Genomic DNA, 18,151 nt, shown 5'->3' on the forward strand with positions numbered 1-18,151 from the left:
GGAGCGGGAGTGAAAGAGGGAGCCGGAGCGCAGCGAGTGCAGCTTGGGATTCAGGTTGGTGTTTAAACTTGCCCCAGGTTCCAGCGGCCGTCATTTCCGGGAGCGGGAGAGAGAGAGGGAGCCGGAGTGCAGCATGGGTATCAGGTAGGTGCTTAAGTGTTTGATTGTTACCTCTATTTAAGTTGGGCGGTTACTGAACCCGAGGCATTACCCTTGCAGTGTCTCCCACCCTTCCATCTCCTCTAACCTAAAGGGGTGAGTGAATATCATGTAAGCTCTCTCTTTTCTTTTTCTTTTATCCGCAAGTTAGAGCTTCAGATTTTCAGCGGGCGCTGTGGCCAGGGGTCTGTCGGGAAAGTAGGTTTACCCTTTAAAAACTTACCTTGCAGGAGAAGCGGCCTTCAGATTTTCGGCGGGAGAAGTGGCTGGGTGTCTGTCGGGAAGGTAAGTAGCTGGGAGAAATTTAACTCTTCGTGGGTTGGTAAGTATTGTGATTGGGAAGTAAAATCCTTATTCCTGTCACTTATACATTATTTGATATTGTATTTGTAATCAGTTAAGGTAAAGTGTAAAAATGGCAGGAGATCCCAGACCCGTGTTATGCACCTTGTGCTCAATGTGGGAGTTCAGCGACGCGGCTGATGCCCCTGACTCCTTCATGTGCGGGAAGTGTGTCCAGCTGCAGCTCCTGTTAGACCACATGACGGCTCTGGAGCTGCGGATGGACTCACTTTGGAGCATTCGCGATGCTGAGGAGGTGGTGGATAGCATGTTCAGTGAATTGGTCACACCGCAGATTAGGATTGGTGAGGGAGATGGGGAATGGGTGACCAAAAGGCAGATAAACAGCAGGAAGGCAGTGCAGGTGTCCCCTGCGGTCATCTCCCTCCAAAACAGATATACCATTTTGGATACTGTTGGGGGAGATGACTCACCAGGGGAAGGCAGTAGTAGCCAGGCTCATGGCACCATGGCTGGCTCTGCTGCACAGAAGGGAGGGAAAAAGACTGGCAGGGCAATAGTCATAGGGGATTCAATCGTAAGGGGAGTAGACAGGCATTTCTGTGGTCGAAAACGAGACTCCCGAATGTATGTTGCCTCCCGGGTACACGGGTCAGGGATTCTCAGATCGGCTGCAGGACATACTGAAGGGGAGGGTGAACAACCAGTTGCCGCGGTGCATATAGGCACCAACAATATAGGTAAAAAACGGGATGACGTCCTACAATCAGAATTTAGGGAGTTAGGAGATAAGTTAAAAAGTAGGACCTCAAAGGTAGTAATCTCAGGATTGCTACCAGTGCCACGAGACAGTCAGAGTAGAAATTCAAGAATAGTCAGAATGAATACGTGGCTTGAGAGATGGTGCAGGAAGGAGGGGTTCAGATTTTTGGGACATTGGAACCGGTTCTGGGGGCGGTGGGACCATTACAAATCGGATGGTCTACACCTCGGCAGGACTGGAACCAATGTCCGAGGGGGTGCTTTTGCTAATACTGTTGGGGAGGTTTTAAACTAATGTGGCAGGGGGATGGGAACCAGATTAGGAAGTTAGAGGTCAGTAAAGAGGCAGCTACTAAAGCCAGTAAGGTACTAGATAATAAACTCAATCTGACTAAGGGGAAAAGTAGACAGGGAAGAGACAGGTGGTCTGAGGTGCATTTGTTTCAATGCGAGAAGTGTAGCAGATAAGGCTGATGAATTTAGGGCTTGGATTAGTACCTGGGAATATGATGTTATTGGTATTACTGAGACTTGGTTGAGGGAAGGGCAAGAGTGGCAACTAAATATCCCAGGGTATAGATGCTTCAGGAGGGATAGAGATGTAAAAGGGGTGGAGGAGTTGCATTACTGGTCAGAGATGATATCACAGCTATGATTAAGGAGGGCATGATGGCGGATTCGAGCACTGAGGCAATATGGGTAGAGCTGAGAAATAGGAAGGGTGCAGTAACATTGTTGGGACTTTACTACAAGCCTCCCAAAAGCGAGCGTGACGTAGAGGTACAAATATGTAGACAGATTATAGAAAAATGTAGGAGCAATAGGGTGGTCGTGATGGGAGATTTTAACTTCCCCAACATTGAATGGGACTCATGTAGTGTTGGAGGCGAAGATGGAGCAGAATTTGTAAGGAGCATCCAGGAGAGTTTTTTAGAGCAGTGTGTAAATAGTCCAACTCGGGAAGCGGCCATACTGGACCTGGTATTGGGGAATGATCCCGGCCAGGTGGTTAAAGATTCAGTCGGTGATTACTTTGGGAATAGCAATCACAATTCCGTAAGTTTTAGAATAGTCATGGACAAAGACGAGAGTGGTCCTAAAGAAAGAGTGCTAAATTGGGGAAAGGCGAGTATAACAAAATTCGGCAGGAGCTAGGGAATGTGGATTGGGAGCAGCTGTTTAAGGGTAAATCCACATTTGAAATGTGCGAGTCTTTTAAGGAAAGGTTGATTAGAGTGCAGGACAGACATGTTCCTGTGAAAATGAGGGATAGAAATGGCAAGATTAGGGAACAATGGATGACGGGTGGAATTGTGAGACTAGCTAAGATGAAAATGGAAGCATACATGAGATCTAGGCGACTTAAATCTGATGAAGCTTTGGAGGAATATCGGGAAAGTGGGACAAATCTCAAACTTGCAATAAAGAGGGCTAAAAGGGGTCATGAAATATCTTTGGCTAACAGGGTTAAGAAAAATCCCAACGCCTTTTGTTCGTATATAAGGAGCAAGAGGGTAACTCGAGAAAGGATTGGCCCACTCAAAGACAAAAGAGGGAATTTATGCGTGGAGTCAGAGGAAATGGGTGAGATTCTTAATGAATACTTTGCATCAGTATTCACCAAGGAGAGGGACATGACAGATGTTGAGGCTAAGGATGGATGTTTAAATACTCTAGGTCAAGTCGGCATAAGGAAGGGGGAAGTTTTGGGTATTCTAAAAGGCATTAAGGTGGACAAGTCCCCAGGTCCAGATGGGATCTATCCCAGGTTACTGAGGGAAGCGAGGGAAGAAACCGCTGGGGCCTTAACAGATATCTTTGCAGCATCCTTGAGCACGGGTGAGGTCCCGGAGGACTGGAGAATTGCTAATGGTGTCCCTTTGTTTAAGAAAGGTAGCAGGGATAATCCAGGGAATTATAGACCTGTGAGCTTGACGTCAGAGGTAGGCAAACTGTGGGAGAAGATACTGAGGGATAGGATCTATTCACATTTGGAAGAAAATAGACTTATCAGTGATAGGCAGCATGGTTTTGTGCAGGGAAGGTCATGTCTTACAAACCTAATAAAATTCTTTGAGGAAGTGACAACGTTAATTGATGAGGGAAGAGCTGTAGATGTCATATAAATGGACTTCAGTAAGGCGTTTGATAAAGTTTCCCATGGCAGGTTGATGGAAAAAGTGAAGTCGTATGGGGTTCAGGGTGTACTAGCTCGATAGATAAAGAACTGGCTGGGCAACAGGAGACAGAAGTGGAGGTGGAAGGGAGTGTCTCAAAATGGAGAAAGGTGACTAGTGGTGTTCCACAGGGATCCGTGCTCGGACCACTGTTGTTTGTGATATACATAAATGATCTGGACGAAGGTATAGGTGGTCTGATTAGCAAGTTTGCAGATGATACTAAGATTGGTGGAGTTGCAGATGGCGAGGAGGACTGTCAGAGAATACAGCAAAATATAAATAGATTGGAGAGATGGGCAGAGAAATGGCAGATGGAGTTCAATCCAGGCAAATGCGAGGTGATGCATTTTGGAAGATCTAATTCAAGAGCGGACTATACGGTCAATGGAAGAGTCCTGGGGAAAATTGATGTACAAAGAGATCTGGGAGCTCAGGTCCATTGTACCCTGAAGGTTGCAATGCAGGTCGATAGAGTGGTCAAGAAGGCATTCAGCATGCTTGACTTCATCGGACGGGGTATTGAGTACAAGAGTCGGCAGATCATGTTACAGTTGTATCGGACTTTGGTTAGGCCACATTTGGAATACTGCGTGCAGTTCTGGTCGCCACATTACCAGAAGGATGTGGATGCTTTAGAGAGGGTGCAGAGGAGGTTCACCAGGATGTTGCCTGGTATGGCGGGTGCTAGCTATGAAGAAAGGTTGAGTAGATTAGGATTGTTTTCGTTGGAAAGAAGGAGGTTGAGGGGGGACCTGATTGAGGTCTACAAAATTATGAGAGGTATGGACAGGGTGGATAGCAACAAGCTTTTTCCAAGAGTGGGGGTGTCAATTACAAGGGGTCATGATTTCAAGGTGAGAGGGGGAAAGTTTAAGGGAGATGTGCGTGGAAAGTTTTTTACGCAGAGGGTGGTGGGTGCCTGGAACGCTTTGCAAGCGGATGTAGTAGAGGCGGGCACAATAGCATCATTTAAGATGCATCGAGACAGATATATGAATGGGCGGGGAAGTAGATCCTTGGAAAATAGGTGACAGGTTTAGATAAAGGATCTGGATCGGCGCAGGCTGGGAAGGCCGAAGGGCCTGTTCCTGTGCTGTAATTTTCTTTGTTCTTAAACCTCCCCCCACCAACAGCACAGTGGCAGCATTGTGGCCATCCACAAAATGCATTGCAACAGGTCTCCAAGGTTCCTTCGAAAGCACCTTTATACCCCAAACCTCAGCAACCTAGGACAAGGGCAGCAAACACATAAGAACACCATAACCTGAAAACTCCCCTCCAAGAGACACACCATCGTGACTTTGGAACCATATCGTCATCCCTATGCTATCACTGTCTCAAACATCCTTCCTAACAGAACTATCGGTGTACCGTACGCCACATGGACTGCAGAGGTTTAAGAAGGTGGCTCCCAAGAACCCTCTCAAGGACAATTTGGAACAGGCAACAAGTACTGGCTTTGCCAGTGACGGTTGCATTCCAGGAATTAATAACATTCTGCAAAGGTTCTATCTGTATCCTGTCTTAACTCTAGCAGAAGGCCAGCAGACTTCCTACAGGAAACAACTTCAATGTCTAAAAACAAACTAACTTTTTTTTCTCCTGAGTGAACCAGCAGGCAACCAGTAGAATTCTGGGCAATTGTGAGTTCCATCAATCCAATCCTTCAAGCACCACCTGTCCTCTGTGTGGCAGAATCTGCACACCACTCATTGGATTCATGAACCATTTAATACCCTTAGAATTGGAATGGAAGCAAATCAACCTCGAGGGACTGGCTTCACAGGGGAGGGCATTTCTCCTTTGCTTGATCTCTTATGGTGGAGTGAAGATTCGGAAATTCACAATGCAGGAAATCACTGGCATAATCCACCATTCTGACACAATTGTGCCACATTAGCCTCCCTCAGTAAACATTGCAATTTAGCGACTTCATACTTGCAGATTTTCTTCAGCTCCTTCAACTTTTCTGGATTTAGCACTTGTTGTCCAGAGGTAGTGAGATCCTCGATCAGCTGAGAAAGCTTCTCATGCTGCTGGGCTTCCATTACTGTAAAGAAGGAATAAAAACATTAAACACAAATACTGTAACATGAAGGTTCTGTATTCATCCACTCCTAAAGTTGTCTTCAGTAATTAATTTATTGTAACTGGAGTTTTGGAACATGAGCAGTTAATAAACCAATGCCAACAGCTTTACCCACATCAGTCACCAGGGGGCATAGGTTTAAGGTCCGTGGAGCAAAGTTTCGAGATGTGTGAGGCAGGTTTTTTTGACACAAGAGGGTAGTGAGTTCCTGGAACGGATTGCCAGGGGAGGTTGTGGAAGCAGATACATTAATGGCGTTCAAAAGGCATCTTGACAAACACATGGATAGGATGGGTATAGAGGGATACGGCACAAGGAAATGCCGAGAGTTTTGGCAAAGATTGGTATCATGACTGGCACAGGCTTGGAGGGCTGAAGGGCCTGTTCCTGTGCTGTATTCTTCTTTGTTCACAATAAATAGGATATTTATCAGCTGTATATATCACCAGAGACTTGATCACATTGAGCTGTGCTCACACACTTCTTCCTCAAGGTGCTGAAGCAAATCACAAAAGACCTTTATCAAAACTGCCATGTGCACCTGGATGGGAACAGTTGCAAATTACTCAAGAAGCCACACACAAGATAGTCACTCGATAAGGAGTTCAGGAAAACCTTTTCTATTCATAGCAGTTAGAATGTGAAACTCACTACCACATGAAATATTTGACAGAAATAGCACGGATGGATTGGGGGAAGCTGGATAAGTACATGAGGGAGAAATAAATACAAGGATACATCGATGGGGGAGATGAAGTAAGATGGAAGGAGGCTCATGTGAAGCACAAACAGCAGCATAGATCTGTTGGGCCAAATGGCCGATTCAACATCCACTCCATCCCACATCAGCATATCATGATTGTTATACAATCTACAGGATACACTGCAGTAAATCACTGAATTTACTTGGATAGAATCTTCCTTCCCTGTAACTTTTAATGCCAAGAAGGACAAGAACAGAAGTGGCCTGGGAACACCATAGCTTTCCTCCAAATCACACACCATTTGACTGGGACATAAATTACTGTTTCATGGTTGTCATTGGAATATTCTGAAACATCCTTCCTTCACTCCTGCCACTCCCCAAAAGAAAAACCTGTTTTGCCACCCCCTTTGAGGAACACCACCACCTACAAGTTCCCTACCAGTCACACACCATCCTGGCTTCAAACTATATTGCCATTCCTTCACTGTCAAAATCCTAGAGCTCCCTCCCTAACAGCACCATGGATGTGCCTACACCACAAAGACTATGGCGCTTCAAGAAGACGGCTCACCAGCATCTTCTTCAAGGCAATTAGGAATGGGCTGTAATAATGCAAGCCTGTAGCCAGTGACACCCACATCCCATGAAATAATTTTTAAAAATGCTATTTGAAACCTACCTCTTTGACTAAGTTTTTGTCTACTTGTCGAAACACCTCCTCCTTTGGCTCGTTGACAATTTTTGTTTGATTGTACGCCTGAGAAATGTCTTGCGCCCAATTGTATACCTTACATTGTGTTAAGTGTGAAGTTGATTCATTTAAATGCACGGGCCCTTTAAATATTTTGCACATAATAATTTAAAGAGGTCCACCTACGGGCATGAATCCCCTCTCCGGGTCAGATTGCTTGGGACATGTTACTGTCCTGAAGGCACTATATAAATACAAACTTCGGTTGAGATAAAGACGATTGTGTAATGTGTAAGGTGAGCCAATATTAACAGGATTACAGTTAAAAAGCAGAACGCAGCCCGGGTAAATACAGAGAATCTTGGAAATACGCAGCAGGTCAGGCAGCACCGGTAAAGAGAGACATGGCTGATGTTTCAGCTCGGTGAGTCCGTGAATACACACTGGGGCTGGAGTGACAGCTGAGGCCGACCTGAGCCTGACACCACCACAGGCCCACTTCCGGTCCGGGGGGAGCGGCTTCCGGTCAGAGGGGGCGTGGCTTCCGACTGACAGCGACAACGGCCAATCGGATCCGACTACACCACTCGAAACGACAATCGAAGTGGGCTTCCTGGGCGGAGCCTCCTGTCCAAGCTGGCCGGCCGAAGGCTGACGGTTGATAACCCAGGCCGCCGGGCAGATTCAGGCGGTCCGGCGGCGGCTTGAAGCGGAGCCTGGATCCAATGAGTCAGCCATTGAGGCTGCCGCCGCTGATGGAGCTCATTGACGGGCCGCCATTTTAGATGGAGGAGGAGCCCCTTCTGCCGAGTGACGCAGTCAGGCCCGCTTAAAACCTCAGCCTGCCCGTAAACCCACCCACTCTGCCCATCACCCCACCTACTCTACCTGCCCATCACCCCACCCACTCTCCCGGCCATTAACCCACTCTCCCTGCCATCACCCCACCACCCATCCTGTCCATCCACTCACCCACCCCCCCTGCCCATCACCCCACCCACTCTCCCTGCCCATCACCCCACCCACTCCCTGCCATCACCCTGCGCATCAACCCACCCACCCTGCGCATCAACCCACCTACCCTGCGCATCAACTCACTCACCCTGCCATCAACTCACCCGCCCTGCCCATCAACTCACTCACCCTGCCATCAACTCACCCGCCCTGCCCATCAACTCACTCACCCTGCCATCAACCCACCCGCCCTGCCCATCAACTCACTCACCCTGCCATCAACCCACCCACCCTGCCATCAACTCACGCATCCTGCCCATAAACTCACTCTTGTCACCTCTCCCCACCCCCTCAGTAAACTCAGTTCTCTGTTGACTGGAACAGTTTATAACGCTTGGAGTGCATGCTGAAAGTTCCTCCACCACTTTAGTTCCAAAGGAACCATAATTCATACTGGTGGAAACATAGGAATTAGGAGCAGAAGTAGGCAATTCAGCTCTTCGAGCCTGCTCCGCCATTCAATCAGATCATGGCTGATCTTTTCCTGGACTCAAACCCACCTCCCCACCTGTTGCCCGTGTCCCTTTAACCCCTTTTTTAAAATGAGAAATATATCGATCTCCCTCTTTAAACCATTTCATGATTTTGGACTTCATCGCACTATGGGACAGCGAGTTCCACAAATTCACCACCCTCTGTGATGACACTACTGTGCTGTACACCCTCTCCCACAGTTCTGATCTGAAATGTTTAGCTGTCCACCAATACTGCCAGACCGTCTGACTGTTTCCAGCCTTTTCGCTCTAATGCCCTGTTGACAACTGGATTGAAAGGGATAATATCTGAACTGGGAGGGAACAACCGAATTGTTCAGGATTCAAATGTCGATGTGAAATGTTATTCTATGGTGAAAGTGCATATTGGGTAAGGCAACATCTGAAAGCAGAATGGGGGCTTAACCTTTTATATTGCACCTGCCAGTGCCATCGTTGCGGTTATGGCAAAAGTCATTCTTTGAAATGTTGGCCTATGTTTTATTAGGGACTAGACTGGCAGCACGGTAGCACAGTGGTTAGCACTATGGCTTCACAGCGGCAGGGACCTAGGTTTGATTCCCGGCTTGGGTCCCTGTCTCTGCGGAGTCTGCACATTCTCCCCGTGTCTACGTGTGTTTCCTCCCACAAGTCCCTAACGTGCTGTTAGGTGAATTGGACATTTTGAATTCTCCCTCTGTGTACCCGAACAGGTGCCAGAATGTGGCAACGAGGGGATTTTCACTAACTTCATTGCTTTGTTAATGTAAGCCTACTTGTGACAAAGATCATTATTATCAGTCAGATACTTATACAAGCATAAGAAATAGGAGGAGGCCTTTCAGCCCATCGAGCCTACTCCACGATTCAGTAAGACCATAGTTGATCTGATTGTGGTCTTAATTCCAAATTTCAGCCTGCCCCAATAACCATTGACTCGCTTGTGGATCAAAGATATGTAACTCAACCTTGAAAACCTCTTCAAGCCTCACAGGTAGGGAATTCCAAAGATTAATGACCTACTGAGAGAAGAAATTCCTCACCATCTCTGTCTTAAATGGAAGAACCCTTACTGCCCCAAGTCTAGATTCCCCCCTAAAGAGGAGGCAGAGAGCACAGAGTGTCGCTCTGTGTAGATGACCTGCTCCTCTACGTCTCGCACCCACAGAATGGCCTGAAAGCAATCATGCAACTTCGGGAAGTGTTTAGAGCCTTTTCGGGGTACAAACCCAACCTGGGCAAGAGCGAGGCATTCCCGGTGAACCCTAAAGGGAGAGAGACAGAGCTGGAGGGACTGCCATTCAAACAAACCCAAAACAAATTCAGATACCTGAGGATCCAGATAGCTCATGACTGAACACGGATTCATAAATGGAAGTTAAAAAGGACCTACAGAGATGGGATGAACTACCGCTCTCCCTGGCAGGGAGGGTGCAGATGGTCAAAATGAAGATACTGCCGAGGTTCTTCTTCCTGTTTAGATCCATACTGATCTTCATCCCCAAGGACTATTTCCACAAAGTAGACAAAAAGATCATGGTGTTGTGTGGAGGGGCAAGAAGTCAAAAATCCCTAAAACAAAACTGCAAAGGAGGAAAAACATGGGCAGTCTGGCCCTGCCGAACCTACAGTATTACCACTGGGCAGACACAGCCAAGAGGATGAGGGGCTAGATACGAGAGCCCAACACAGAATGGGTAAGGCTGGTGGAGTCCTGCAAGGGAACGACCCTCTGAGCCCTTGCCACTGCAGCGCTCCCATTTCCCCCCAACAAAGTACACATCCTGCCCAGTGGTGGTGGCCACTCTGAAAACATGGAACCAAATGAGGCAGTATTTTGGTTTAATCAAGATGGCCCCCATCTGAGGCAACCACAAATTCCCGCCAGCCATGCTCGACGCCACATTTAGAAAATGGAGACAGGAGAAGAGGACGCTAGTGGTCAGGGATTTTGATTTGGTTTGATTTATTGTCACATGCACCGAAGTACAGTGAAAAGTATTTTTCTGCGGCCAAGGGAATGTACACAGTACGTACATAGTAGACAAAACAGAATAATCGACAGAGTACATTGACAAACTGATTGGTTACAGTGCGGAACAAGGGGCCAAACAAAGCAAATACATGAGCAAGAGCAGCATAGGACGTCGTGAATAGAGTTCTTACAGGGAACAGATCAGTCCAAGGGAGAGTCGTTGAGTCTAGTAGCTGTGGCACAGAAGCTGTTCCTATGTCTGGATGTGCGGGTCTTCAGACTTCTGTACATTCTGCCTGATGGAAGAGTCTGAAAGAAGGCAAAGTCTAGGTGGGAGGGGTCTCTGGTAATGCTGTCTGCCTTCCTGAGGCAGCGGGAGGTGTATACAGAATCAATGTGAGGGTGGCACGTTTGTGTGATGCATTGGGCTGAGTTCACCACACTCTACAGTTTCTTGCGACCTTGGGCCGAGCAGTTGCCATACCAGGCTGTGATGCAGCCGGATAGGATGCTCTCTATGGCACATCAGTAGAAGTTTGGGAGAGTCGATGCAGACATGCCAAATTTATTTAGCTTCCGTAGAAAGTGGAAACGTTGAGCTTTCCTGATTGTTGCATCAACGTGAGTGGACCAGGACAGACTGTGGGTGATGGTGACCCCCAGGAACTTAAAGCTATCGACCATCTCCACTTTGGAGCCATTGATGCAGATGGGGATGTGTGTCGTGTTACGCTTCCTGAAGTCGATGATCAGTTCCTTGGTCTTTCTGACATTTAGAGAGAGGTTGTTTTCGGTACACCATGCAACCAAGTGATCTATCTCCCTGCATCTGTCTTGAATATGCTCAATGGAACTTTCTTCGATAGTGAATTTTAGAGATTAAAAGATTCACAATACTTTGAGTTAAGTAATTCCTCCTCATCTATGGCTAAAATCATCGCATTGTAATTTGCAGACTCGATCCTCGGGCTGTAAATCACCCATCTGAGGAAAACTTACATTCTGCATCTGCTCTGTAGAATCCCGAGAGAATAATGCCCGTTTCAATTAGGTCATTTCTCATTCTTCGCTACTCTAGACTATAGAATATAAGCCCAGGCTCACTTCTCGCTTTAACGGTAAGAGAAAATGGTGGATCGCGAATTTCGGCTGGCGAGGCTTGTGATGGTCGGCCGGCGTTGGTCGCGAAGGTCGGCCAGCGTGGGTCCCGAAGGATGGCCGGTTGGTAAAAATGGGTCCCAGGCAAAAAAGTTTGAAAAACTCTAGGGAGTAATTAGGATAGGTTAACAAAAGCTTGGTCAAAGAAGTAAATTTCAAAGAGCATTTTAAAGGAGGAGAAAGAGGCTGAGAAGTTTAAGGAGGAAATTCCTCGGGTCGAAGGCAGCTGAATGATAGAGTGAAACCAATCAGGCCAGAATTGAAGGACTGCAGAGTTCTGAGCATTGTGGAGGTTACAAAGTTGGGAGAAGCAAGTCGCGCAAAAAGAATGGATACCACTTCAAACCCAAATTGAGAGTTGGAGAAAAAAGAAGAACTTTAAACGGCAAACTTAAAATGGAAGTCAAAATGATCTTCATATAGAATGAGCAACTTGTGGAATTTAGGCGGAGTAATGGAGGGAAAAAACACTAGATTCATTGAAGTAGTAGTAGATACCATGGTCTGTACAGATGATCTGAGATAGGTGAAATACCCTTCCTCATCTGTATGTACCTGGTGATGTATTTAACTATAGAATTCTCAAAAGAAAGAACAGCAAAAAATATGCTTTCATTTTTCAACACTGTTGTGTGCTATGTAAACTAATACAGTGTGCACCCTGAAGGTTAAGATAGATAAATTGGACATTCTGAAAGGTGCTTATTTGACAATTAGAGGAGAATGGGCTCAGAATTGATTGGGATGACTTTCATGATCGAATAGCATGCTAAGACTCGTTTTATACATGAGCAATGATCATCAGGCTGCGGGAACCTTTAGGAGAAGAGTAGTAAATGTTGAACATTTCTTTTTCTCAAGCTAATTTTCTTCTCGCGATACTGTTTCAAGCGATTGAAGGGTCTGGAGGTGGGAGAGGAGACATTGATAAATGACTACATGTAGATGATTGATTCAGAACAAAGAACAGGAAAAACTGTTTCTTTTACACACGGTTCTGTGGCCGTCAAATGCACTGCTGGAGTTAGTAATTGAGGAAATATAACATTTACAGATAGGCAGTTCAAGAAAAGGGAGATAAAAGGAAATGGAGGTAAGGGAGGCACACGGGATTAGCACAGTGGCTCACGTGGTGGAAAAATACCAACATGGACCGGCCTGCTCCAGCAATCATTTTCCATATTGTAATTTAAAGTCATTAAATGATTAACCTTTGTTGTGATACAGTTTCCTGGTCACTCGGCACCCTCCACCAACTCGCCGATTATATTTATGCAAGCCTTAACAAGAAGTGCTGGCTCATTTTCCTGAAGGCTGTACCACTGCCAATTCCGATGCTGCCTTCATGCAGTTTACACAGTGCTGGTTCTTTATTGTGGCATGTACAAAGGTTAACTACAAAATAATAGCTCCGCATATAAATTGTGATCCTTTTTATTCAACAAGCCACATTATCTAATGTAATCACATATATTCTATTACTGCTGCATATTCTCTTCTTTATCAGTCGTTCAATTAAATTGCTTGATAGTTATAATCTGAAACAAATTCTGACCCTTTCCTTTTTCTGAAGACAAGAGAAAAGCCCTTGTGAAGTTACCAGATAGGTCCAGTAGATAGTCTTTCGCAAGAAAGGTTTTCAGTTTATCATTCTGCTTATGCTTTTCAAAAATCCTGTAGGTTTTTACTCATTGTTGAAATTGGAGCAGTAACAACTCCTGCTTCCATTTATTTATTTATTCGGTCACACATCCTAATGAACTCAGGAGCATTACCAAACAACATTTGACCACCAGCCATAATGGAACTGATGACCAGAAACTTGGCTAAAGAGGTACGTTTTAAGGAGGTTGTGAGGATTATGGAGGTAATTCTAGAGCCTAGGGGCCAAGAACTGAAGGTAGTGTTGGAGAAATTAGAATTGTGGTTGGATGAGGCTAGATTGGAATGCAGGGATATCTGAGGGTTGTGGAGTTATAGAGATGAGGGGGGGTGGGGGGGATCAAGGACCAGAGTGACTTGAAAACAAGGATGAATCATAGAATTTACAGTGCAGAAGGAGGCCACTCAGCCCACCGAGTCTGCACAGGCCCTTGGAAAGAGCACCCCGCTTAAGCCCCACACCACTACCCTATCCCCATAACCCAACCTAATGTTTTTGGACACTAAGGGCAATTTAGAATGGCCAATCCACATAACCTGAACATCTTTGGACTGTGGGAGGAAACCCACGCACACATGGGGAGAACGTGCAGACTCCACACACACAGTGACCCAAGCCAGGAATCGAACCTGTGAAGCAACTGTGCTAACCACTATGCTACCGTGCTGCAAAATAATGAGAATTATTTTGAAGTGTTGCTCGACTGGGAGCCAGTAGAGAGCTCAGTGCTGATAGTTAAAAGGGCCTATGTGAGAATTAAAATATGGACAGCAACTGCTGGTTTAATAAATTTAAGAAAACTCACCTTTTGGCTCCCTAAAGCCTGTCCACCACTTACAAGGCACCATCCAGGACAAAGCAGCCTGCCTAATTAGCACCCCATCCACCATTTGCAACATCCACTTCCATCACCACCAATGCATAGTGGCAACAGTGTGTAGCATCTAGAAGATGCACTGCAGGAACTCACTAAGACTCCTTTGACAGCACCTTCCAAATCCGCAACCTCTGCCACCTAGAAGAACACGGGCAGCAGATGCATGGAAACAACATCACCTGCAAGTACCCCACCAAGCTATACATCTTCATGACTTGGAGCTACATTGGCGTTCCTTCATTGTCGCTGGGTCAAAATCCTAGAACTCCTTCCCCACCAGCACTGTGGGGGTAGCTACACCGCATAGGCTATAGCAGTTCAAGAAGGCAGCTCAATTGCAATTAAGAATGGAAAACAAAAATGTTGGCCTCGCCAGCAGTGTCCACGCCTCATAAAATAACAAGAGTTAGGAACTGGACAAAAAGTGAAAATGGAGTTGGGATAAGAAGCAATATTAAGTTGTGCAAAATGAGTCATAGACAGTTGTTGAGGATGAGTTATGAAAGCCAGTTTTAATTGTATTTATGTATTTCAATTATGAGGGCATAAATATGGAGATACCAACACTGGAGAATAATAGGCTTGAATAGACGTATTAGTGTTACATCCATTCCATGCAATATGGAATTGATTCTCAGGAATAAATTTGTCAATCATCTGTACAGCAATAGTACAGCTAACCTAGTTAGCAGCAGTCAGCATGGTACTGTTGCTAACTTTTGGTTGGTTCAATTAGCTCTGTTTTATAACCTTTGCTCTCGAGTCGCCAGGTATCTTTATGATACCGCCACAAGGTTCAAGTTCAAGTAATGATCAATAACTCAACCCACCAGTTAGTAAGATTCAAATCAAAGCACATTTATTATACACAGTAAATCGCTACTCATGCATAAATGCTACTTCTAAGCTACTTCTACAACTAACAGGCCTATACTTACACAAATGGTCTTTTGTTCGGAATCTGAAACTGCGAGATTCAAAGCCGGTATGGACTGGTCGCTAGGAGCGCCTATCTCGTAGCGAGCGTCGACTTGAGACTTACTTCAGTGATGCAGCAGCTTGAACAGTTCACTCTCAAGGGTTGGTTCGCGTTGCTGAGTGACCCTGTCAAGAAGAACAATTTGAACTTGGGGGCTTAACTTTATAGTCCCCAGGGGCTTCCCGCCTTTCGGGGCGGACCCCGTACCTGGTTCCAGGTGATTGGACTTCGTTCCAATCGCTTGGTTTGATTTCTCCAATACTGGAGCGGTTCCCTGATCGATGGGCGGTCTTGAGGTGTCCGTTAACCTCTTTTGTGTTGGCTCCTGCTGGCGCCGGGGAGTCTGGCTTAGCTTTGTTTGTCCCAAATGTTGCGATTGTTCCCGGGGATCGCTCATCAGTATGTAGATGGCTGCTACATTATTATGCAGATGGCTTCTTGTATCGATGCTGTCTGGGCTTTTGCAGAGTTTAATACACAGTAAACTTTCACCTGCTGGTTTCTGCCTGTGTTGGCTGAATTTCCCTGCAGCCTTTGCTGTTCTCCATTTTACATCGGGAGTTGGCCAACTCAGGTGGCTACACACCCTCCTTGTGATCCTAACGCGAAGCGTGAAGGATCACACAACTGTTGGTTTTTCATTCTCTGACCCGGCGAGCACTCTTCTATGGCCTCTACACTGACCATAACTATGCAGAAAAAATTTTAACTAACAATTCTGAGGGCCGCTATGTCAAACAGGGACATGCATTACAAAACCAAAAAAATGGGAACCTCTATCCTTAATATACTACGCTCACTCAAACATTTCATCACACTAAATTCCTAAACCATACAAACAAAATCATAGCAGTTTTATACACATTTTCTGGCTTGGCAGTCAAGGTCAGGATTGTACAATTGCTCATGAACATTTCTTTATTTACAACAAAAACACAAACGAATGCTCTTTATTGTAGATCGCGGGGGTCGGGGGTCTGATCGTATCCGAAAATAGGGGATCTTATTCTATATACCGGGGTGCGAGCGCAGTAGGCTCTCCTTCTCCATTTTCTCAGACGAATAGTCTGCACGATGCAGCAGAGTATCGCCAATACCAATAGGAATTCTATCATGTAGGACAGGGAGTACCAGGTTATAAACCTGTCACACCAGGATGGTGTGGTGTCGCTTGTGACTGGGCTCTGGGTACTGTGGGGAAGTGAATCATTAACGGCTGGGGGAGTTGAGGTCAGGGGGTTCGTGTTCATGCGCAACCAAATGTCCATTATGGCGATGAGCCACGCGGAGGATGTCCTCATGGTTCTTCTTTCTCTTCTCTTCGCTTCTCCGGTTCTGGAGTTCTGTGTGATCAAGCATAGTGTCTGTTACTATCTTGGTTTAACATCTCGTATGATAGCCTTCTGTCCTTTAGTGCCAATTACTCCCTTTATAATTGGTCACTATGTGTGAATCCCTCATTTTTTTTTTTCAGAAACCGAATTTCAGGACAAGACACACTTACAAATACTGAACCAGTGCGAGACGTCTCGCAGACTGTGCGATTTACCATCCAAATGTTTGAGGATGTAAATAGCATAAGGTTGGCAACCTAAGGGTTACCTGAAAACAAAACAAAACTTTTTGAACAAAACTTTGAACGAAATGAGGTGCGTATGGGCCGCGACGGGTACGATTTGGATTGAGTCCCCGGATAGGACGGCGACCAATGCCGTGTGTGCCCTACCCGAGCGTAGCTGACCAGAGGGGCGTTCCCAGGCAGGGCGGGTCCCAATACCGTTTCTCCACTGCCTGAGCAACCGACAAGAACGGGCAAGAAATGTAGTCATCGTGGGGGGCTGCCGTAGTGGTTCTTCCTTCGAACCAGAAGGGCAGTTACGAACGGGGGTCTGTGTTTCCGTCGACAGACGAGTTCCGCTGAACTGGAGTCTGGGACCTGAACAAGTCTCTGCGGACAAACTAGTTCCTCTGAACTAGCCAAACTAGTTTCTCTGACTGCCAGTGGGCGTCAGAGGAGTGGTGGCGTGGGGCCATGGAAAAAAAAATTCCGGTCTGACATACAACATTTAACAGTATAAGTACAAACAACATAAAACATGCTGCAGGTTCCATCAGAAAGGACACCGTTTCTCCCAAGCGGTTCCTTTTAAAACATCATCTCGACACCTCAGTTATCGGTTGCGAACAGGGTCGCAAAGGGGATCTCGTTTTGGGAGTCAGACTCCAAGTCGTCATCTTCTCCCGGATGCCACACTCTCAAGTGTATCAGGGCTGATAGGGCTGCATGGTGTGATTTTGGATCACTCTCGTCGTTCTGGACGAGTCTGTACGAATTATCTCGGTGCCAAAAGATGGTGTCTAGTTCTGTGGGGACGGAATCGGGGTCGTCATTTTAGGTCGGTGGTCGGTGGTGGGGTTTCTTTAGGAAAGTGATCATGAAGGGATCACTCGAATCGTGGTCAGATTCACTGGGTGTGGGTCCTGTTGCATGGGGATATTAGGGAGGTGTGCTGTGGCTATTGTCCGAGTCACAGTCGCTGTCGCTGCTGCTGCAGTCTGTGGGCGTTCTGGGGCAGAGTATATATTTCGGGGGTGGAGTCGAGGTTGAGTCCGTGGCTGGACTGGACGTGTTGGAGGAGGGTAGGGTTACGTTGGCTGTGGGCGGGGCGTGGTCTGCTGCGTCGAGCATGACGTGGTGTGCGTTGTTAGACTGTGTTCCATATGCCTTCATCTGGTTGATATGGAACCACGCAGTCTTTCCATTGGGGTACTTTATTTTGTAGATGGAAGGGCTTACTTTGCCCGCAATGGAGTACGGACCAGAGTACTTTGGTGACAGGAATGTGCTGGGATTGTATACGGAGAGCGTGACTTGCTGTCCTACACTGAACTCAGTCGCATGCACTGTCTTATCGAAACAGGCCTTGCTCTGTTTCTTGTGCCCAATTTCACTGCGGCTGCTAGCTGAGTCGTTTTAACATTCTCCACTGATTGTTTGACTGCGTTCTCGTGTGTGAGGGCCGTCACTTCAGGGCTCGTCAAGTCTAAGCCTAGTAAAAATTCTGTGCCTTTCATGGGGTGTCCGGTCATGAGGGTGTGTGGGGTGTAACCTGTGGCTGTGG

The 18,151-nt window shown here is 46.4% G+C and overlaps 1 protein-coding gene and 1 long non-coding RNA gene across 2 annotated transcripts in view; one reads left to right on the forward strand and one right to left on the reverse strand.

Moving 5' to 3' along the window:
• The window catches only part of uvssa (UV-stimulated scaffold protein A), a 178,176-nt gene extending 170,505 nt beyond the window's left edge, over window positions 1-7,671 (reverse strand). The window contains exons 1-2 of the mRNA XM_072497539.1: window positions 6,879-7,671; window positions 5,343-5,454 (exon numbers count right to left, since the gene is read on the reverse strand). Of these exons, the coding sequence (XP_072353640.1) occupies window positions 5,343-5,452 (110 nt within the window). The 5' untranslated portion in view covers window positions 5,453-5,454; window positions 6,879-7,671. The remainder of the gene's footprint in view (window positions 1-5,342; window positions 5,455-6,878) is intronic.
• Window positions 7,672-8,255: 584 nt separating this feature from the next.
• The window catches only part of LOC140409620 (uncharacterized), a 29,618-nt gene continuing 19,722 nt past the window's right edge, over window positions 8,256-18,151 (forward strand). The window contains exon 1 of the long non-coding RNA XR_011940437.1: window positions 8,256-8,768. This is a non-coding gene — a long non-coding RNA (uncharacterized lncRNA). The remainder of the gene's footprint in view (window positions 8,769-18,151) is intronic.

Source organism: Scyliorhinus torazame, chromosome 3 (genome assembly GCF_047496885.1).
Source record: "Scyliorhinus torazame isolate Kashiwa2021f chromosome 3, sScyTor2.1, whole genome shotgun sequence".
In the NCBI taxonomy this organism is placed as follows: Eukaryota; Metazoa; Chordata; class Chondrichthyes; order Carcharhiniformes; family Scyliorhinidae; genus Scyliorhinus; species Scyliorhinus torazame.